Here is a 24,983-nt window from a genome sequence, read left to right as displayed (position 1 = left end):
TTAACGTGCGCCACTTTTAACGAAGTTTAGGATTCACAAGGAGTGAGTGATTATTTATTAGAACAATAAGGAGAGCCATGCCCTGTTACACGTGATACAATGTCAGTTAAAGCTGTAGTTTTCACCGATGATTGGAAGATCTTCTGACATTACGCGTGTTCTAGTAGTGTTTCCTGATTTTACACGTTTTGATGGGCTCACTTTACCATCTGTTTTCGCCTTTTCTAATTTGTTTGCAGAGGTTTTTTTGTTGATGAGGTTCCCTTTAAAAGCAGACAAGAGAAAACTTAAATGAGAATGTATTCGATACCCAGTATCACATAAGAATGAGTTTTCAAAAATATTGTATTGTTTTTGTACAGTTCTGGTTTTTATAGAATATGTAGAGCTGGATTTTAATAATTTGTATGTGGTCTTAGCCAAATCTAGACATCAACTGACTCCATATCACACTACCTTTAGGTAAATAGTAAAATAGGTGATTAGGATTGAGCCAAACAATAACATTCTGAAAGTATATGGAGGAAAGGGTTTCAGTGGACAAGCAGGATCTCGGTGTGGTGTTAGAAAGTTATCATAACTATTGCATGGATGATTACAATGACATCCTACAGGTCTGCAGATAAAATGTTTTATTGGAACAAAATGAAATAAAACCGGCTTTTCTTAGTAGCATGTTTCCATTGGACTTAAGAACAATGTGATTCTATGCTGTGTCCCAAGGCTCTCAACTACGTCCCAAGTCTCCTAACTACTTAGAAATCTCTTCGGAGGGAGAGTAGTTTAAATCTATGTAGCATTATGGAGCCAGGTAGAAAATATGAGAAGCCAGAAATAGATGTATACATAAAGATCAATGCAAAATGGTTATGTACTGGCGGTGAATTTATACCAGCCCTGGCATCTGTCCAGTCCCGCTATATTAAAGATCAAACATTACAACAGGACACAATCATGTGCACTGCTTTAGTCAGGTGATCACGGATCAAGAGCAATTTGTAATTCACAGTATGAGATAAAAAGATCATTTTGGTACAAAAAGCCTATGGTAATTTAAACCAGTGTCTTGCTCGCTCTCAAAGGATTGCGGTGAGGGAAAGTGTATATTTGCAACCATTATTAGTTACCTGTAAATAGTTGGCATTCCTCTTTATGAAGCTCATTCCATGATCTCTTCTTGCACTGCTTGCTACAGAAGTAAATGGAATAGCAGCGCAAGCACGGCATTAGCTTCACACCAACAGAGCGCCCACACTGGTAGCAAAACTTGAAGAAGGATTTTCTGGGGAATAAAACAAAAAACCCATTTAACATCCTTAGGACATAAAACAATGACTATGCTTAGCATAGAAATACATGGCATATCTCTCACCTCTGTAGCGACTCGTCAGTTGAATGTTCCACACGCCTCTTTATTGTTGAATCTCTGGATACCCCAGACGCACCTGCATAATGTATATTATAACTAAGCTGTATTACAGGATTTGTTAGTACAAATAATTAGCTGCTCCCATGCGCTAACCTCCCGGTATTGTGGGAAAAATGTCTCCACATGCACATATGGATTACAGTTGACAGGTAAGTCATGGACAATAGGGGACACATAGTAGGTGTGCATATTTCATTCATGCAGAATCATAAGGAATATACCAGTATAAGATATACCAGTTAACATTCTGAGTAAGCAGTTCACACGGACCTTCTGTTTGCCCTTAATAGAGTTTCACAATATTCACCGAATCTGCTGTGTTTCTGTGTTTTTTTCCTGGGTGTAATAGAAAGTCGTCTTTTCACTTCTAGGGGTATCACTGGGCTGCTGAGTGTAAACCTGGTCATCAATTTCCATGCTTTCTATTGAGTTCTTTCTGAACTTAACTGTAGTTTAATCGAAAATAAACTAAAAGGGTTTTTTAACTACTGTGCTCAGCTCAAGTGTGAATGCCCTTTAATATAACCTGTGAATATGCCCCTTAATATAACCATAGGTCTTGCATATGAGACACCCGTTTGTACCCTGTAGGAACGTTTTACAACCAAAATACCATCATTCTAAACTCTTATTTCATCCTGGAGACAATTCCAAGAATCCATCACGTTCCTTCTCACAATGCCTTCAAATCTTCATGTTTCTCATCATTTTCAGATGTTACACATAGCTGTTCATATTGTATCATCCCTGGTACATGGCAGACTTACTGAAGATGCCTTCTTTTGCCCACTCTCTGTCTTTCAGGATAACAGCATCTCGGGTCAGGCTACTCAAGTGCTCTAGCAGCTCCCTCCGTTCATTGTAAATCTCACGCTCCTCTGGTGACAAAGCATGATAAGGGGTATTTGCTATTCTTTTATCCTGAAACATAAGAGTAAATGTACTACTGGTGATGGTTATAAACATGCTGAGTCTCATAAGATGCGAGTTTTAGGAAGATCATGTCACATGCCCAACACATTATGCGACTTCTAATCTCCAGCTCAGTTCCACAGGGATGACTATAGGGTCGCTATTAGTTTCATCTCCAACAGCTTTTCATTGTAAAATCTGTCACTCTGGCGCACCGCAAGCCATCCAAAAATCTGTCACGAGAGATGCTAAATTACACGGCTCACAAAGCAATTTACTGTTAGCAGAAACACCAGCCAACTATGATATTATAACCCTGGCACTTCCAGGCTCTGAGTGGATGCTAAAAAGTACACATTATTAATTAATGCTAATAAATGAAAATATGCAAAACAGAACTTTAGTAGTACTTGCTTTTAAGAAGAAGAACATGTAATTGTGCATAATATTAGAATGATAGATTAATAGTATTACATATAACACTTAGCTAGTTAAGTTAAACCTATCATCAAATGGACTCTTTTTTTAAGTATTTGTGTAATGTAGTATATAGAGTATATATAAAGCATAGGAGAATTATATATGCTTATGTAAACGCAATAGTTAATAATTTAAGGGTTATTCAATAGTCCCAAAGTACTGATGCAATCTCATGGCAGCATACATGCCATACCATGTGCTGGGTACTTGCATCTGTCTGGCCCTGGAGAACTTTGGATGTTTATACAGTAAAATAAAAAGATTTGCTTTGGAGTCACTTAGTATAGTATACTTCTCCCATTTACCATCCAGTCCTTGTACTCTATGTCCCATCCACACAAAACCAGCCACACCATCTGTAGTCTGGCTCTGATCTCTCATAGAGCAGCAGCGAGCTCTTCTTCTGAGCAGAATATTGGGGTGTCCAACCCAATGGGCATTAATGGGGCAGGAAAATTTCAGTCCCATACAACATGGCTTCATGTATAGGTCTGCCAGTGGCCTACTACTGTTACTGCCTCTCTATCCTCTTCCTTACTCTGAGGAATAAATGAATCAAAATTGTCTAGCTTTGATCCTTTAAAATATCCCTCAAGACCCATTTCTTAACAACCTTACAAGTTAACACTCTTCCTCCCATATCGCTTTAGCTCTCCTTTCCTAGTCCCTCTCTTGCAATAATTTTACTAGTGTGGCTGCTCCATCCCTAACGACGGCACCTTTACCTATTGTGTGATACACCGGAACTCCCTCTAGATTCCAAAGCTGGTTTGAGCAGGGCCCTCCTTACCTGTTGTCTCTGTAAGTCGAATTGTTATGTTATGTACTACTTGTTATGTCCTGTCTACCCATTGTACAACGCTATGGAATATGATGGCGTTATATAAAACAATAACTAATAATACGATTGCTGTACGTTCCTAGATCTTATTCCTTAAACTGTGGGCATCTAAATTTACCGTGTCACAGGTATACCTTGTCTTAATTCATACATGCAACAGTGTTACACTGTAGCATCCTATTGCCCCCCCCCCACTAGTTTATATGTTTGTTAATAAAATCACTGAACTGCTCAATAGAAAATTTCTGTTCCTTTAGAAGAAAGATACAATCCATCTTTTTATACAGTTTCTTTTTATTCCAAATAGGACTAGTGTGGGAAATAGAGATAGCCCCTGTTCTTGACATCACTTCTCCAGCCATGAATTAAAAGCCCTAATCCGCTGCGTCTTATCATCCTGTCTGATGGTACACAGGTTAAACCTCAGAAAAAGCTCCAGTGGACGGCGTCGGCTGCAGGACCTTACCTAGAAAACATCTGTTATAACTCTGACAACTCTTCATCCTGTTTTGCTTCCTTAACAATTTTTAAACTATGTCTCAGTGACCAATAACTCCAGGAAGACATCTGGCATGTTTCCTACCAAAATATCACCTCTCTGCTTGCTGCTGGATGTGTCTATCTATTGATGTAGCATTGAAGTTGTTGTTGGTGGTCCTAAAATGCAAAATTTAGTCTGGATTTCTTTCTAAGCCATAAGATATTGCTGCTGTAAAGGTATGTCCAGGAGGAGGCAGAGATCATCTACCTTTCTTTATATTTACACACACACACACACAAATATATAATAAAGTAAATGTACCATACCTTAAAGAATTTGTAATAAGCATAGTCTGTGGCTGTCCCCACTGCAGTCTTCTTCCCTGCTACGAGTGTGATTGGCATCAGAATGTCTGCACCGGCCCTTATGAGCCTGTCTACCTGCGAACAGAAAAAAGAACAGCGCTGTCAGATAAGACTCTAGACATCTTTCTAAAGTTTAAAGAAATCTACTTATTAAATGAAGGATTTTCACTCCCACAGTGGGTTTGTCTTCAGGATGTGTGACCTTGCGAGCTTGAGAGAACATTGCATCCCAAAATCTCTGAAAACAATTAAAACGTGTTGCTGGAATTCCCCATGGGTGGTAATTTCACATTACGCTAAAGGTCACTGGGGCCCTATACAAAACTCAAATCAATCTCAACATTGCAGTTAAAACTGTCAGCAGCAACTTCATGTTTAATTTTTCTGCTCATAAAAGCACCTGGTGGATTTGCTTAAGGTGTCTTGGAAATGGGATCAGCTTTGTGAATTGATAGAATAGAAAATCCCCCGGGAAGCACTTGGATCAAGTCAGTCTAATGTGAACAGACCACAAAAGATACATTAAGTTAACCCCTTTTCTGATAATGCCCCCGAATGATTCACCAAACTGAAATATCACATCTAATATAACATCTGTAACAACATCCCATTCTGACATAATCTTTTTGAATAAGATTGGAAACTATTTTTTTAGTACATTTAGTATTTTTTACTTCTGTGACAAATATAATTTTTTTTAAATATCACACTGAATCAAAACTCGATATAACGTTTATATTGTTTTAACTCAAAGGGCCATGCAATTGTTTTAATTTAACATGTACGTTACAATTAATTTAATATATCGTCGCTTGTACATGAAAACTGTGTTTCTATAAAAAACCTTATACCAAGCGGTTAAAGGACACTCTTTATGACAGGCTTTCATGCTGTTAATAAGAGTCAGAGTGTCACCTTTCAAAAGACCAATATAAGCAGGGCCAGCCCAAGACTTAATGCCGCCTGGGGCGAAGTTTAAAATGCCGACTTTTAAACTTCGCCAACGCCATTATCTACCCTCCCTCCCTAGTATCTATCCTACCCCCCCCTTTGTACTTACCTTTAAACAGTCCTGCGGCCACGGTGCTGGCTTGTAATGCTGAGCACCGGAAATTAACGTCACTTCCGGCGCTCAGCATTACAAGTTGGCACCGAGACCAAGCTAGAGGGCTCGCATAGGAGAGAGAGGGGCGCCGAGCGGGTAAGCGAAAACCCTCTCTCTCCTCCGCTTCAAAAAAAAAAAAAAGCGTTCGGCTCCATTGTAGGGCCGGCCCTGAATATAAGTATGTATTTTTGGACAGTGAAGCAAACGTGGTCACTGATCCTTACAGAATAATAAAAACAAAAAAAGGAAAACTACACCCTTAATGTAAACCATTTATATACGTTCGGGCAGAATTTTGTTAAATGGATTCTTACCAGAGCCAAGCGCCCAGCTAAGGTCCTCTGCCTCTCGTAAGTGGTACTGACAGCTGCACAGAGAGCACTGCCCACTCCATGGGTGAGGGCCAAGTTGGGTTCCGCTCCTCTTGCTAAAAGTTCTTTCACAGCCTGGGGTCAAAATTAGCAAAGCATTCAGTACCTGCATATCACAGCACGTCTGATCCTATAAAGGTTATTTACTAAGTGATTTCACTGCAATGAGAGACGTCTTATTTTTGTATTTAAACAGCTCTTTAAATAATTAATTGATTGGAATGGAAACATGAAAACTGTTAGCAATCACAGCATATATAGTTATTATTATCCCTTTATTCTTTCCACCTAGATAAAACATTAAGTTGCTATTCTAACCGAGCAAAAAAAAGAAAAAGTTTAAAGACATAAAAAATATGGAGACTTTGAATACTCTGTTGTCATAGCAGCAGAATAAGCTTCTGAAAACTTCTGTATCAGAGCCGTCTGCCTTTATCAGCAAATATACACAGTAATAAGAAACATAACTTTTAGTTACTTTGTTATGTTTAAGGCATTGATCTAAAACATAATCTTGGAGGGCTAAAGCCAAGTGAAGGTTTTAGGGTCCCTTTTAATAAAAAAGAAAAAAAAACCCCAAAAGACAAAAAATGGAATATGTACACAAGGTGCCTTAGTAAGCAAATGGAAAATCCTGTGCAGCTATATCCATAAGCCCTCCCGCTCCAACGAGCCGAGTACACAATAAGACATCAATCCAAGAACAGAAAACACAGCACCCCAGGGATGTTTCAAAGTGTACCCCAAAACGTTTGTGCTTCCACCCTTTCCGTCATCACACTTATTAAACGTGTGGATTCACTTGCAACATCCCCGGACCGCTGTGTTCTCTGTTCTTGGATTGATGGCCAATCAAATAGCCTTGTATGTCAACGACACTGCTCATGCAGGTGATATAAATTCCCGCACTGTGGTACGTTTCTCCTGAATGTACCTTCTTTATTATTCAGCAGGTTACACCAAAGTTACCCATCAAATAGTAATAGACTGAATCAGTCATATTGGTAGCTAGTCACCTTGGCTGTTAAAAACACCGCAGATTTACGAAGCCTATAATGTGACTGAATCCAAGATATTTAACACTGGAGCATAAACACAAGAAAGTCTTTAGATATTTTATATTTTCTGAAATCTCACCAGATCATTTCCACTGGCCACGGCTAAGGAGAGAGGAGAGTGGCCACTCCAGAGAACGTTCGTCTCGGCGTTATGGTCCAGAAGCAGGCAGATTATGTCTCTAGCATGCTACACAAACACAAACGATTGTGTAAATATATTAAGTCACTGGAGTATTATTTTAAATGGAAACACTGTAATTAAAGATATCCAAAATCTATCATATAGTTATATATATAACCAAACAAATATGATGAGGCTATATATGAACAATTATAGTGGTCTTATCACTGCAGCAAATGCCAGGCGGGCCACTTAGCACAGTTTGTTTAATTTCCCCAGACAGAACACGTTCTTTTTCACGTACGTTTCCAGGAATCAAAAGTATTTCTCTCATTTTATTAAGTTTTTATTGACCTCTGGAATAACGAAGGAAGAAGCGCTACACAGACAGATGGCACAAAGACACGACTTTACCTTGAAGTTATCCTGCCGCTCACATGCTACATGCAGAGGTGTCCGTCCTCCCTCCACCGGCACGATGGGGTTTCGACTGCAGTAATGAGACAGAGAAGAGCCCGAGTCCAGACAGCCTTTCGTAAAAAAGCCTGCGATGGGACCTGTATTTTCACCCTGGGGTGAAATAATAAACTATAACTCATCTTTGCAAAAAAAGTGCATATTTCCTTAATACTCACTTATTTGGTTAGTGTAAGAAATGCTGTGGCACACGCAAATTCAAAAAGAGCACTCATATTTATTATGGATTCGGACTGATGTATGAACATTCGAGTGATTGAAACACAAATTTGGAATCCTATTTTGTAACAAACATCTGAGCAATTTTCTTCAAGGTTAACAATGTAGTTTCGCAGTAAGTGATACATTTGTGTCATTTAAGGAAAACAATTTAAATTTTAATATAGATAGACAACAAGGTACAGAATCAAATTCAGATTTTGCTATTGGAAATGGAGATAATACAATGTATATGGATGTATATGGATAAATATATCACATGAATTCTCTTATTCCATATACCGGTATGTACAGCCGAGCTATGAAACACTTTACTATATTCATTTCTATACAATAAAGGCTTATTTGACGGCAGATTTGGCCCATGTAGTCTGTTCATTTTTCCTGATATATGAGCTTTAATCAGTTGTTGGTGTTGTCTTTGATTCAGGGTATCTTTATGCCGTTCCTATGCACATTTTAATTCCCTCACTGTATTAGCCGCTACCACTTCTCCTTGGAGGCCATCTTACTTATCTACCACCCTCTCTGCAAAATATCGTACCTTGTCTTGTTCATAAACATCATCCCCATCTCCCGCTCTTGCATTGGGGTCAGCAGCTGCATGCAACAAGATCTCCGTTATTCTGACTCCCTCAGGGACTGGAAGTGCAGCCGCAACGTGAAGAGGAGTAACCGAGCCATGCTGAGGAGAATTCAATAAACGTTACGTATCAATCATGCACGGAATGGCCTTAGCCATTACCAAATGTCTCTCAAGTTTCGGGATAGGATCCTTTGCTTTGGATGCATTTTCAGCACAGTACTATTACCAAATATAGGCGTAAATGTGAAAACAGGTGTATTGTTGATATATTTTGAAGTAAACTCGGAAAGTACTTCAATGTGGCTTTTTGCAGGTTTCAAACCAAGAGGAGCCTCAAGAATGTACGATAAGTTGAACCTAAGGAGTTTCTTCAACATGGGTTGCAGACAATGTTCCATCTAATTTTTCTTAGTTGGCGTGCGCAGAAAATTTCTCTTGTGCAAAAAGTTTCACAGAGCAAAAATTTTGTGCGCACAATATCCGCGCCGCATAGAGTTTCAAAAAAAATAATATGTTTTTCTTTTTTTGGGACGTGTGCGCTCTCTAAAAAAGGTATGTGCGCGCGCACAAGCGCACAGCTTAGAGGGAACACTGGTTGCAGAGTCGGCTGTCTAAATTGTTAACCTTCTGCTTACTTGAGTATGAATAATAAAAATACCTATTTCACTATTTTGGGACAAAAAAATAAAGAAACAGAAACAGTTTTTTAGGCCTGTGATTATAATGATGGGCTACTATCGTCCGTGGTCGTAGTGTAAGACAATCACGTGCGGTCTGCTAAAGCAACGTAGACAGAGAATAGGAGACACGCTACAATTTACTGCTGAAGCCAATAGGATCATTTCCCGGCAATTCAGAATATAAATCTTACAAAACCATAATATAATATTACAAACATAAACATAACAAATTACATATGTTTTTCAGTGCTTTATTAATCATTTTTTATAAAGACAGTTTTACCTCACATGTTATCTCACAGTTCCTAGGTATTGGGTTTTTTAAGTATACTTAAACTCTCCATACGCAAGAATGTATGTTTATTATTGTAATCGCAATGCACGGCTTTGGAGCCCTGCTTGCTGATCACATTTTAATCAGCGCAAACAGATCAGGAGGAGGACAGGGAGAAATGTAAAACAAAATTTAAAAAAAATAAGGAAAATCTCAGGATCTCAGCACAAAAAAAAAAAAAATGGTAAAAAAAGTGCCCGTTACCACTTCCACTATAAGAAACAAAATATACAAAAATAATCACTATGCCCAAACCCCGTAAGTCAATAGTATTAAAAAACATGTAACATAGGGTAATATGTAAAGCACGGATGTGGCCCTCTGGAACATAAATAATATGTATGTGGGGTATGAATGCAATCAGGAGATGTTGCTGAACCAAATTGGACCATTGTTCTGTTGTGGTGCTCATAGTATAGAAGAAAATCTCACTAAGATTGCAAAAATATGATTTTTTCTATTATAGTATAGATTTTTTTTATCTATTAACATTAATAATTATTATGCTTATGTATTTCAATTATTTTAAGAGGGCCCTACTTGTTTTCCTCAACAAAATAATATATAAATATTTTCATTATATATAGAAAGGGGGATTCATGCTGTAACACTCATATGGTGAAAATGACAAAACATTTTGATCCTTTGGTAATGAAAACCCCCAGGACTGATAGGGGTTAACCTTGCACAGTCCTTTTAATGAACAGGACATCAGAGAGCAGATGGTATTGTCCCGCTATGTATTTGTATAATGCTATCATATCCTATCTATATCCTGTTTGACGTGGGGTTTAAAGTTAGAGGAAAAGGGAATAAATGTCCTTGAACGGAAGGAGGTTTTTAGAGTAAGCAGTTGTGTCATTTACTGCCAAATGAAGTTGTTTATGTGAACTTAATCCATACCCAAAAAGAGACTGGACATAATTCTAACACAGACAGTCAGGGTAATGCATTTACATATATAATGCCAGGTAAAATTGGATTTTCATAACAAATGAGGATAGTAAATATAGTCAGTGGGGCTTTCGTTTTGCTTTCCTTTAGATAATAAATTGGGAAGGCTGAATGTCTCGGACTTTTTAACCATTTAGCGGACTACACATTTGAGTAATGGATGCATTTCTGAAAAGACATTGTTACCTTTGTGGCCAGGCGTATGTCTGTTCGAGCCCCACGTTCCAGCAATAGCTGAACAGTGCTTACATCAGCAGCTTTCACTGCAAGGAACAAAGCATGCATTGGCACACAGCATTTATTGGGATCAGCACCTCGCAAGAGAAGTAATTTCATGGTGGCCTCTCTGTTGTTGGGGCTGGATAAATACAAACATTAGAATTATTTCAAGAAAGTAAGAATACAAAATTCATACGCCATTGACAGCAGTATGCCATACAAGTGTTAGCATGTGGGCAGCACATAAAAGATTCTATATTGGTGAGCGCACATAATGCAAACTTACTAATTGGACTGCCTCTCTAGGTATGGTGAGGTTCCCGTCACATAACAGGACCCACATATTAGGCTAGTAATTAAATGTTATTGCATTATGTGTTTTTTCTTTTAGTTTAGCGTAATACATGGCAACCATGCTGCCATCTAGTGGACAATCTCTCCTTGCCATTAAATGCTGGTCAATGCAATTTAGATGAAATTATGCGGACCATATGAAAGTCCACCTACACTCCAATCTCCCACACATCTCCATATTTTCTGTTTTATTAAAGCAATTTGACAGTCTTCTAAACAACACTATAATCTGAATATTATGTACTCTGCTACATCATAGAGTTAAACGACACTACCCTGTATAAGCTTTTGTGGATATAAGCTTCCCATGCATATTAATTCTGATTTGTATACCTACTTCTCATTTGCAATTTAAAGGAGTTGATGAAGTAGTGCACCTTGACCTTTTTGAACAGATGGGACTGGTTGGTGGAGGTATGTGATTAGGCTTAAACAATGGTACCCTTTAGTAACCCCTGCCTTGCCAAGGGATGGGCACACAATACACTGGCAGAGACCAAAACACAGCTAATGTTGAGCCAAGACAATGCTAAAAAGAAGTCTACCACAAATCAGTACATTAAATAACCAGCGCCTGGCGTAAAGGATTGAAATATTGCTGTAATACCTGTTTAGACTGAATGATGGAAAAAATCCTTTATTTTCTAAATTTTCACGTTTTTTTAAGTCACTTGGTGGGGAGTTAGATCTGTCAGTGTCTCCATCCCTAAGGATTGTGTCATTTAGCAAGGGGTTCATCTCGCCTTCATTTTTTTTCTCCTGTTGATGAAAAGTAATAACATCAACAACTTATCAACACAGAATCTAATACTTTTCCAATAGCGTGCTACCGTAGTAACACATTAAAATAAACAAATAATACACATTAACATTGTATAAATGTCTTTACAGAATAAAGTATATTATTCATCATTTGAAGCAATAAATATATTTAAAAATATTTAGGTGTTTTGGGTCTATTGTCATGGAAACACAACAATAGTGTAGTTATAAAATACATAAAGAATATGTGATTATAAATTGTATTTGGTAATTTATGCTTAAATCAACATGCTTTGTATTCATGAATATATATATATTTACAAAATCTACACTTAAAAAAACCATGAGAATTTAACCCTTTGAGTGCCATAGGATGGGGCAGATTTCATTGTTTTATCCTTGTTAGGCTTAGGTGACAATAGCTTACACTGTACCAAGTTAAATCTATATAGTTTTTAAAGAAAATTGAGTTTTCCTACATTCCACGTTTAGGAGAAATAAATAAAATAAAATAAAAATATGAATAAGTCAATTAAATACTTTTCTTAAAAGCCCAGACATCCCTTATTAAATGTACCCAATATATACTGTATGGTTGTATATGCAGGATGCACACAGATTTCATGTAGGTAACAGTACACAACATATCATGAGAAATGCCACACATATAATACACCTTTTAACAAGTATGACACCCTGGAGAATGGATTTTTGCAGATTACTCATTCTGGCTGAGGGTCACAGGTTCCTCTTCCCATTTTTACGTAAAAAAATATATTTATATAAATACATATGATGGCTTATGTTTCTAAATGATTGTTGTTTCCACTTTTACAAGTGACCAATCATCAGCCTTCTCACTTCTTCTGAACATAAGTCTAAATGCGATGGGCTGGTGGGGTAAGAGAAGGCCGCTTAGTGGATCATCAGCCCCAATAAAGAGTGCGAGGGAGGGGTCATAGTGCTGCTATGAATGGGATACATGGCGGATACATTAGGTCCAAATTGCCAGCCAATTAGACCAGTTATGTACAGTACATTTGAGACTATGCGTTTTTAACAAGAATAGAGCTGTACATAGGCCACGTCTAGATTGCAGACCTTCGGTTAAACATTGATGATACAGAGGACATCGTTTAAAAAGAAAAGACAAAAAAATGTATCTAAAAAGTTACTGACCTCATAAGTCAATAAGTTCCTCTCGGCCACGTTTGCCCATATTGTCTTCGTGCTGTAGAAAGCCATCATACACAAAGCGAGAGCTGAAAGTCCCTCATCATTCTGCCTATTAACATCCGCTCCATTATCAAGCAGAAGGTTAATGATGTTATTATTACCATTGACCTACAAAAGATCTTGTCAGTAAACTATAATCAAACCTACATTTCTAAGAGGGAATTTATAACACTGCCAAGCCCATACAACGCAATGCCCAGTATCTAGAAATCCATATTCCGCCTTAATGCTACACCGTTGCTAGATTATTGGAAAACATTTTCCTAGGTCGCTGGGCATGAGCGGAAAATATTGAATATTATTAGTGCTGTCTCGCAAAAGATTTGTGCATATAAAATACTCAATTATTGAGTCACAATAAAACATGACTTGGTTTAGAAGATGTGTGTCATGAACTTGCTTTATATGGACAAGAACCTGTGATGAAAAGTTCTGGAATACTCACAGTTGCGGTGTGCAGGGCATCGTTCCCATTAAAGTCACTCACGTCCACATGGGCCACGTCATGTCGCAGTATATTAGAAACAGCGTCATAATCTCCCACTGAAGCCATCTCAATAATTTTCTCCGCTATAAGCTCCTGGGGGCCTTTGCGACCAAACTGCTCTCGATTGCCACACATGATAGAACTGATATTCCAGGTACAGTGTTCTGGACTGTTCCTTGTAAGGATAAACAATCAGGTTTTACATTTTCTAACCGCACATAGGATACAATATCACATAATAATAGTGATATCTGACTAAGATGAGGTTTACTAATTATTTCTAAAAGTAGTGGCTGGGTGATGTATTTAACAATGCAGCTTACAGGGGGGCAGAGATGTACATATACTGTAGTTATCGAGATATCAGAGATAAGGTAGCCTGGCAGCACATACATTACAAAACAAGTGTAACACCAAACACTATCTAAACAAAAATATTAAGTATACAAATTAATATATGGTGTAAAGACCATAAATGTGTAAGAGCTGGCAGTCTGTGGGACATCCAATTTGTGGAACATTCATGTTTGTCGAGGATCCTTCTCTCGTATGTTTCTTGCCCCTACTGGCAGAGTTCTCAAAAACCTTTATGCTTACATATATTGGGCCCATAAATGCTTTTTAATGCTGTGAATATTTGTTGAGTGCTTACTTAATTTTGGTAATGTGCTGGCTGTTTTTCTTTTCTCACCAAGGTTTCTTTTTGATTTCATCAACTGTTTGTATGTGTCTACTAGGAAACTCTTAAACCAGTCCAAAAGAACCAATCAGTTCTATTATAAAAGGAAGATACAAGAAGTAGGATACAGCTACAGAAGAGAGGGGAAACACCTATGGTGGCTTTTAAATTGGGAATAAGTAATGGCACCTTGCTGAATGCAGAGATCTTGGCCAACAAGTGTAAATGCTGAATTTATGCACATGGTATCAGAGAATGGGATTATGCTTACAAAATATCTCTACATAAAAAATGTTGCAGTGATCAGGTAATTGGTTGGTTATCGATGGCCCGAGGAACATGATGGCTGTAGTTCAAAATAAGGTAGAAGAGGCACTGTTTGCCTACAACTGGACATGTGCCATGTATTTTACCTTTTAAGTTTAATGCATTGCTTTTTTGTACAATTTATCTGGCCAGTCTAAATCGCCATCACATAATTTTGGTACGCCTCAATTTCCCAATATGCTGTGAGGCTTTTTTTCCCTGGACTTCCTGTGCAGTCTATATTCAATAAATACGTGCATGGCTCTTGCTTTACACTTACCTGTGTTTGTTAACATGTAAATACACTGCTTTTGTTTGATCGCTGCATTGTACATTCTGGGATTGCTCTTGCTGGTTAATGGCAGGGCTATAAAAATGGTGATCAAAGTCTGCACGCACAGAGGGGGGGAGAGGGAGATGGTCTGTATCTGAAGAATATGAGTACATTCTATCAGGTAGTGTGTAGCTGTCTTCTAAGAGCAGGATCTTGAATCTATAGTAAAAGGGATCTTCCACCAAATTTGCATCTAGTCTTGGACTAAGACCTTCGTTATTAGATGTTTCGTCATCAAGCTTCTGACAAAGCAATGGGTAACAAGAAACAGTGAATGGGCCTGGAATCACATTACAGAACCTAATGAGGTGATGTCCTATCCAAATGCCAACATCCTGGCTGCCATCACTGTAGCTTTCAATCCCAGGCCCAAAACGGACATCCGCCTTGTATAGGCCCTGTAGAACAGGAACAGTGACAACTAATCAAATTAAATGAGATGCAGATATTATTTGCAAGTGATAACTCAATGGAAGAAAGACTTTAAAAAGTGTCTACTTTAGCAAGAGGAAAGTATGCCCCAACCCACATCCAAAACAAATGATAAATAGGAGGATTATACCCCTACGGATCAGTCATGCTGCTACGGAACTGTTCTCTTGAGGCTGAACATAAACTAGAGTCAAAAGCTGTAAAGAGATCTCAAACTAGGGATAGAATTCACTTGTTATTCAGGACATGGACAATGGACAATTGATTTGCATTCTGCAAGCTTATTCAAGTTTCTACATCTCTAAAATCACAAGATGTAACTTGTGAACCATTATCTGAAGATATCCCACAAAACATATTAGAAATTTAGGAACATTTTCTCTGTTAAGCCCATGCATAGCATTATTAAACTAACATTGCTATACAACAGAACTTTTTCAGCAATGATGTCCCCATGCAATTTCCCTATATTCCCAAATATATCCTGAACCAATTTAATAAAAAATGCATAGTTTGTAATTCAGCTATATGTGACTTCAATGGTACGAGGACCAGACTCCTATACACTTTCTAAATCTCATTTGACCTTATGAAATCCCTATGAACAAGTTAATATAACATGCAAACAAAGGGTTTGTTATGTTAGAGAGGAAGGCGACTTCAGTGATACGATTATCTTAGCTCTTAGACATTAAAATGTAATGGCTTAGAATAAAAAAGGTTGTATTTCTGGGAAGTGGAACACATAATGTAATATAATAGAACATATATTGGAAGATAACACATTAAGTATTTGAAGTAAAGCTGCATCTGAACATTATTCATACATTACTGATGGATTTTATTAGTTTCATCTTACCTCTGACCACATCAGCTTTGATATAGGTCCAAAAAAGGAAAATCTAACAGTTTTAATACCTGGAATTTTCTGCTGTCAGGAAATGCCATAGTCCCATAACCTTCCTTTCGGCTAAGATAAAAAGAACCAGTGAATCTGGATCCATCTGGCCAAAAGTAAACTCCTTTTCCGTGCTGATGATCTTTGTAAAATTCCCCAGCATAGCTCTGCAATTTCAGACAAACATTAACGGTAGTAAATAGTGGTTAACCTGAGACTATAAAGCTATTATTAAAGGAATGCTTTGAAATATGTTGTACCATTTTATCAGTCTGTCACACCGAGACTTATGATACCCCTTATAGGCTAAACATTTGTATACAAACTAATTCTAAACATACAATATTGATTTCTTGTTAATGCATTGTTATCTGTAACATTGCACATAAAAGCAATTTTAAAGGGATTCTCTGCATTTTCATCAATTATTCTAATGCTACATGCTATTTTATGGACTAAAAGTAACTAGATTTACTTCATATAATGTTTTATGTCATCTGAAGTGTAAAATAATAACAAATGCATAATATTTGCATTATGTGTCCTGAACACGACACGCTGTTTGAAATTGTATAATTTTCTTGGACATTGCTTCATGGGAACATACCTCTCCATTAACCCATTTAAACTCTCCATAACCCAGCTTCATGTTCATAGAAACATTTCCTCTGTAGCACGATCCATCAGGCCACTCCTGAAGTTCATGAGCTCCTGATGATACTTTAACTGATTCCTTCCTTAAATTTGTGTCCATTTGGCTTTTTTCTCTGCCTAGACTCTCCCAATGACCCTCAATATTCATATCTTGTTGATCTTTCTCCCTTTGTGTACTCTCTGGTGTATTCACTCTGCTTTTCTCCTGCTGGCCTTTCTTTCCATCTAAACTGTCCAAATCATCCAATACACTTGTCTCCTTGTGGACCTCTACACCCAGGTCATTAGTAATATTGTTGCTGCATGTATCCTCTTTGCTTTTATGTGTCTCTAGATCCTCCATCATAACCTCCCTTATTTGGTCTTTCTCCAAGGGTTGATTATGGTGATCATTCCATCTGTTATGCTTCTCCCAGTGTCCCCATACACATAATTTATCTTGTGCTTGTCCTTTGCTTTGTTCCTTTAGGTTTTTGTGTACACACAGTTCATTTAGCGGTGCTGATCTATGATTTCCTGCCATGTCTTCTTCACCTGTAAGAAGGCAATAAACATATTGACTGCTTAGCACCTTAATACCATTAAGGAACATCAGTTCTGCAATTTATGTTCACACAATAGTACATCTACTCAGACACTTATTCAAAAGCTGGGTCACAGATAAAGATAATTTGGAGCGCTCTCACACATCTCTTCATTTTGGTCTCTTTGTATTTGGAGAAAAGGGGTCTGTGAGGATGTGAGAGAGATTGCATGTGAGATGAAATACTGTGTGATAACCAGAATACAAAACCGTTAACACCCAATCACGTGTCAAAAATGAAAGTGAAAATAAAAAGCAAAAATACTTCCCTATTATTACACTGCCGCAACCCAACAAAACACTCCTCTCAGTGTTCAGAAATGTACAAAGCAGCAATCAGGGCGCATGTGTATATAGGAAAAAAAGAAATAAATATATGATAGTGTGATACCGTCTATTTTCAATGCAATATATGTAAATGTGTAAATGCACTCACAAACGGTGCCGGTAAAAGAGGCTCTTCGAAAGTCAAATGAGTTCTTTATTTCTTAAAATCTATAGGTAAAAGAATGAAAAAAAACTACATAGTGCAGTAACTTCCTGTGATGAATAAAGGCAAATTAGAATGCACTTACAAGATGGTTGATTTCAAATGGCATACTCAGCTTAAAAAGTCTGAGGTCCGGAGAAGGAAACAAAGTCCTCACGGGGTTTCTTCTAAGGAAGAAAAAATCGCAGTATTATTGTTTTATTTTATCGGAGAACAGACACTAAGGAAGAAAAAAAATCGCAGTATTATTGTTTTATTTTAACGGAGAAGAAACCCCGTGAGGACTTTGTTTCCTTCTCCGGACCTCAGACTTTTTAAGCTGAATATGCCATTTGAAATCAACCATCTTGTAAGTGCATTCTAATTTGCTTATCCATCGTGTAATACCATCAGGAAGGCATCCGATTGGCCCCAATTTTTCTGCAGCATAACAACGACCCCAAACATACAGCAAAAGACATTAACCCCTTCAATCCCCTATGGACCTACCGGGACGTCCAAAAAACGCCTCTTAAGAAACCCCTATGGACGTACCGGTACGTCCAGCCCTTCTTGCAGCGTCAGGGACACATCCCTGCCGCTGCACGGGAGATCAGGCTGACCCACTGACAGCAGAAGCTAGCATCGCCGGCTTTCTGGTGTCCGATCCGATGTAACAGCTTCCGGCATGAAAGCCGGAAAGCTGTTACATTTCAAACTGCTCGATCGCGCGTTCGGGCAGTTTCGAATGCACGATTGCGCGATCGGGCATTCCCTTCCGGGTTGCATGACTGCTGATATCCTGTCCTCCGATGAGGCACAGACGCTGAGATCTCTATGCACATCTGTGAGGACCTGCATAGAGATCACAGTGTGATCGGTGCAGGGTGATCGCGGGGAGGGGAGTGAGAAACCAAGTCTCTCACCCCCTCTCCAGTCCTGAAACAGAAAAGCAGAAAAAAAGGTTAGTCATTTCAAAAATAATATTAAAAAAATAATTAAAATAATAATATAAATAATAATAAAAAATAATAATGTGAGCTAAGTGATGTCATTGTGACATCACTGGCATGTTCAGGAGGTCCCTAAGAGGACCTCTAACCATTTCTGTGTAAAAAAATATATATTAAAAATAAATAAATAAATAAAAAGAATTTAAAAAATATATAAAAAAGATAATAATCATAAAAAATTTAAAAAACCTTACATCCCATTGCCCTAGCATAATATCTAGCCAGTATAATCCTCCTGCCCCCGTTCACAACCCCCAAACCCGTTAAGCCATAGGCAAAAAAATGTACACCTTATAGTATGCTCCCTGGTGCTGGGAAAGTATGGAAAAGCTATATAAATTAGGTATTTCTGAAATCAGGACACCTGAATTGATAAACTTGGAGGGGATTTTCCATCACTTTACCTAATTTTGTAAGGATTCAGAGGGAAAATTTAAAAAATATTTGGTGTTTTTTCTCATTTTCGCTAGTTTTTACTAAATTTCTCATTCTAAATTTTCAGCTAATCATCCAACTATGTTATCAAACTATACCATATATAGAAAGCTCTATCTCTCCTTGAAAAAACAATATATAGTTTACATGGGTGCACTATTCACAGGAAAGGAGAATAATCGTTAAACCTACATACCACAAAAATGGCAAAATTGCTCTGGGACTTGAGGTACCAAAAACCCCTGGGATTGAAGGGGTTAAGAACTATATTTAGCCTAAAGAAAAACTAGGAGTCCTGGAAGTGATGGTATTGCCCCACAGAGCTATGAACTCAACCTCATCAAGTCTGTCTGGGATAACATGAATAGAGAGAGAAGCAACTGAGGCGCCTAAGGCTAGGTTTCCACTTGGGTTTTTGTCCGGCGTTTTTTTCTTGATGAAAAACGCCAGGAAAACTGCCAAGAAAACTGCCACTGCATTTACCTGCGTTTTGGCGTTTTTTCTGCAGTTTTTTCTGGCGTTTTAGCCTTTCTGTGGAAATTGCTTTTTTTGACCTTAGGCAGTTTTTCCAGCCTTTACAAGTTAGAAGTTTCACCCAGCTAAAAGGGATTAGGATAAATGGCAAGTATCTGCCCTCTCCTGATGTCATTTACTTGGTAGACCCTTTTGTCTCTTTTCTGTGGTTTGTAAGGCATGCTTTATTTCGAATGTCTGCTCCTCTGGGAAGATTGGCCCCAAATGATGGTGCAAATTGTTTGCTGTTGCTTTTGGCACGCAGGATCCGGTCGCGTATGTTTGTTTGTAATGGCGTGTTTGTTCCAAATGGTGTAAAATTCAATATGAACCAGTCCAGGACTTTGTTTTGTGTGAAACTGTTTGTTTTCAGCCTATTTCTTGTAGGACACACAGATACTGGGTCCATCCTCTGCATTGTAACTGTGGAAAAAACGCCATAAAAAACGCCAAGGCAATAAACCCACATGGCTTTTTCATGGCGTTTTTTCTCTCCCATAGACTTCTATTGGAGAAAAAAAGCCAAGATTTCTTGCAAAAAACGCCAGAGTGTCAACATGCTGCAGTTTTGAAAAACTGCCACAGAGCCCAAAAAAGCAGAAAAACGCCAAAGAGGACTGAAAAAACGCCAAACAGAAAAACGCCAAGTGGAAATGGCATTTTGCGATTTCCTATTGAATTACAGCTAACATCTGGCTGCAGCCGTTTTTCACAAAAAAAAACGCCAGGTGGCCCTATTGGCGTTTTTATAGGCGTTTTTAGCAAAAAAAAAACAAATGGAAACCTAGCCTAAATCCACAGGAGATGTGCGGTTATTTCTCCAAGATGTTTGAAACAACCTTTAAATTCCTTAAACTAGCGTGTACAAGTATACCTAGAACTGTTGCTGTCATATCACCAAATCAACAACTGGGCCATTCCATTGGTTGCCATGGTGAGGACACTGTCCTTTCCCCTTTTTTTGTTGAATTAGAAAATATCAATTATATCAATTTACCTCAAGGATTGGCACGGTCTCATATAATCGCACAATACAAATAGTACCTATTTGTATTTAATCCAGAATTTCTAAAGGAGATTAAAGTTAAATTATTGTTTTCTCGCTGTTCTGGACAAAAGGAATTAAATCAACAACTAATAATGTATATCTAAGGTACCCACAGGAATTTCACAAATATCATTTACTGAGTAATTATATCTTAGTTATAAGGAGAGTCCTTTCCATGGAAGCCATCAACAGACTGACAAGGACATATAAACATTACTGCAAACCTAAGAACCCCAAACCCTTTCAAAGATTTCTGGAGTAACCATACTTTGCACAATAATTATATCCATCAACCGCCCACTGTATTACACAGCATATAATTTTGGGGTTCCAACACTTGAATAATAAAAAATAAAATGTACAATGACTATGGGCAATATGTATTCCATGTAATATCTACACAGTATTACAGGCAATATGTTTATGTTATATCTACACAGTACTACAGGCGATATGTAGTCCATACAATATCTATACAGTACTACAGGCAATAAGTATTTCATGTAATATCTACACGGTATTACAGGCAATCAGTTTTCCATACAATATCTGCACAGTATTACAGGCAATATGTATTCCATGTAATATCTACACAGTATTACATTACAGGCCATGTGTATTACATAGAATATCTACACAGTACTACAGACAATATGTATTACATACAATATCTATATAAAAGTACAGGCAATATGTATTCCATATAATATCTACACAATATTACAGGAAATATGTTTCCATGTAATATCTACACAGTATTACAGGCACTATGTATTCAATGTAATATCAACACAGTATTACAGGCAATATGTATTACATACAATATCTACACAGTATAATGGCAATATATAATCAATGTAAATCAATCTATACAGTATTACAGGCAATGTGTATTACTTACAATATCTATACAGTACTACAGGTAATATGTAGTACATTTACTATCTAAACAGTATTACAGGCAATATGTACTACATACAATATCTATACAGTACTACAGACAATATGTATTCCATATAATATCTACACAGTTTTACAGGCAATATGTATTCCATATAATTTCTACACAGTATTACAGGTAATATGTATTCCATGTAATATCTACACAATATTATAGGCAATATGTATTACATACTATATCTACACAGAAGTACAGGCAGTATTTACATACAATATCTACACAATATTACAGGCAATATGTATTACATACAATATCTATGAGCATTACAGGCAATATGTATTACATACAATATCTACACAGTGTTACAGGCAATATGTAGCACATACAATATCTACACAGTACTATAGGCAATATGTATTCCATGTAATATCTACACAGTGTTACAGGCAATATGTAGCACATACAATATCTACACAATACTATAGGCAATATGTATGAACTACAATATCTATACAGTACTACAGGTAATATGGACCCTATTCCATGTAATATATACACAGTATTACAAGCCATATGCATCACATACAATTTCTTCACAGTACTACAAGCAATATGTATTACATACAATATCTACGCAGTATTACAGGCCATATGTATTACATACAATATCTACGCAGCATTACAGGCAATATGTATTACATACAATATCTACACAGTGTTACAAGCAATATGTAGCACATACAATATCTACACAGTACTATAAGCAATATGTATTCCATGTAATATCTACACAGTATTAGAGCCAATACGAAATCTATGTAATAGCTATACAGTATTACACGCAATATGCATTACATACAATACCTACACAGTACTACAGGCATTATGTACTACATACAGTGTCTATACAGTACTACAGGCAATATGTACCCTATTCTATGTAATATATACACAGTATTACAGGCCATATGCATCACATACAATATCTTCACAGTACTACAGGCAATATGTATTGAATTCAGCGTTGAGTAGATTGTTGGCACTATATAAATAAAAGATAATAATAATATGTATAACATACAATATCTACACAGTATTACAGGCCATATGTATTATATACAATATATCTACAGTATTACAGGCAATATGTATTCCATATAATATCTACACAGTATTACAGGTCATATGTATTACATACAATATCTATACAGTATTACAGGCAATATGTATTCAATATAATATCTACACAGTATTACAGGTAATATGTATTTCACGCAAAAAATTCGACTTGATCCAAATTGCAATTATTCAAAACGTGCAGGTAATCTAAAAATATTTTGCAATAACTGTAAACATATTCATCCAGTTAAAGACATATCCACAATATAATAATCTAAGTGAATGCGATTTAAAACACTTCTCGGAAACCTTAGTAAACTCTATGATCAGGTGACATTTTTTGATTGGAATGCGTTCATTGATCTGGATGATCATATACAAGCATGATTCTGGAAGAGATAATCATACGCAGGCGTCAGGCTTAATTTTTCATAAACATCGTTACCTGCCAACTACCGGTTAGTGATCGCCATCTATGGAACAATTTCTCGAAACTTTGTGGCTGGATCTGTATCCCTGGTTTCCATGGACACGGAAAGCGAATCAAGGCTGAGACACGTGAGTTAACGCGTCCTATAGAAACAGTCGCAATCCAGTGACGTAAAATATATATTTTTTTCTTTTTACTTTCTTTCTCTCTCTCTTAGTTGAGGATCGGCCGGTGAACTTTCCGGTGGTTTTGTGGCGCTCTTTGTGGTTTTGTTTGGTATTGGTTTTGTGGAGAGTTGTGAGGAGATTTACATATGCTTGTACAGTTTTCAGACGGTGTATTTACAGCTAGGGCGGTGGTGGTGTAATAGCGGCCATACAAAATCGGGACGTACTAAACAGCATATTGGGGATGATGGGAGAATTGGCTGCAATACTCAGCACTATCAATAGGTGTCAGTATACTTTTTACACTCATGGTAAATCAAAGTATGTTCTTTTAGGTAGCTCTTGATACTAAATTGCCACAAATACATTGCAAAAAGAAGCTGCAAATGTTTAACTATTTACTTGCTGAAATATATACAGTTTTATAACGGAATCATGGTAAATTCTATAGAAATAATAGAAACATTTTAAGTAATCAACATATTGATATAAGATGGTACATGTATGTGCAAACACCATATTTTACCTGTTTTGATTGGCACAATATGGGAATATATATTATTATTTTTACATGGGGATTATGGGTGGAATATTATAGTTTCAGATGCCAATGAACACATTTGACCCATTTCTGATAAGAATATGGGAATATTATTATTTTTACATGGGGATTATGGGTGGAATATCATGGTTACAGATGCAAAGGAACAAATTTGACCTTTTTCTGACAGGAATATGGGAGTAATATTATTTTTATATGAGGATTATGGGTGGAATATTATAGTTACACATGGTAAGGAACATAGTTGACCCATTTCTGATAAGAATATGGGTATACTCATTTTTTTACATGGGGATTTAGGGTGGAATATTATAGTTACACATGCTAAGTAACACATTTAACCTGTTTCTAAAAGAATATGGGTATAATATTTTTTTTTACATGGGGAATATGGGTGGAATATCATGGTTACAGATGCCGAGGAACACATTTCACCCATTTTTGATAAGAATATGGGCATTTTATTATTTTTACATGGGGATTATGGGTGGAATATTATAGTTACACATGCTAAGTAACATATTTGACCCATTTCTGATAAGAATATGGGTATAACATTTTTTTACATGGGGATTATGGGTGGAATATCATGGCTACACACACTAAGGAACATATTTGACCTGTTTCTGATAACAATATGGGTATAATTATTTTTTTTTTTACATGGGGATTGTGGGTGGAATATTATAGTTACACATGCTAAGTAACACTTTGACCTTTTTCTAAAAGAATATGGCTATAAATATTTTTTGTAACTGGGGATTATGGGTGGAATATCATGGTTACAGATGCCAAGGAACAAATTTGACGTTTTTCTGACAGGAATATGGGAGTATTATTATTTTTATATGGGGATTATGGTGGAATATTATAGTTACACCTGCTAAGGAACATATTTGACCCATTTCTGATAAGAATATGGGTATAATTATTTTTTTTACATGGGGATTATGGGTGGAATATCATAGT

The 24,983-nt window shown here is 37.0% G+C and overlaps 1 protein-coding gene across 1 annotated transcript; it reads right to left on the bottom strand.

The window, feature by feature from the left end:
• On the bottom strand, nt 1–23,387 carry ANKMY1 (ankyrin repeat and MYND domain containing 1). The gene is made up of 17 exons (XM_053460431.1): nt 23,301–23,387; nt 16,728–17,308; nt 16,141–16,287; nt 14,737–15,188; nt 13,430–13,646; nt 12,928–13,092; nt 11,594–11,745; nt 10,600–10,771; nt 8,404–8,544; nt 7,578–7,733; nt 7,122–7,229; nt 5,928–6,059; nt 4,470–4,583; nt 2,197–2,350; nt 1,373–1,445; nt 1,128–1,282; nt 1–263 (listed from the first exon to the last, which is right to left on the bottom strand). Exons 2-17 carry the CDS (start codon nt 17,295–17,297, stop codon nt 103–105), a joined length of 3,069 nt encoding a protein of 1,022 aa, XP_053316406.1. The 5' UTR covers nt 17,298–17,308; nt 23,301–23,387; the 3' UTR covers nt 1–102.
• Nucleotides 23,388–24,983: the final 1,596 nt, after the last annotated feature.

Source organism: Spea bombifrons, chromosome 3 (genome assembly GCF_027358695.1).
Source record: "Spea bombifrons isolate aSpeBom1 chromosome 3, aSpeBom1.2.pri, whole genome shotgun sequence".
In the NCBI taxonomy this organism is placed as follows: Eukaryota; Metazoa; Chordata; class Amphibia; order Anura; family Pelobatidae; genus Spea; species Spea bombifrons.
Note: the sequence above shows the minus strand (reverse complement) of the source record. Positions and strands in the feature narration are given on the sequence as shown.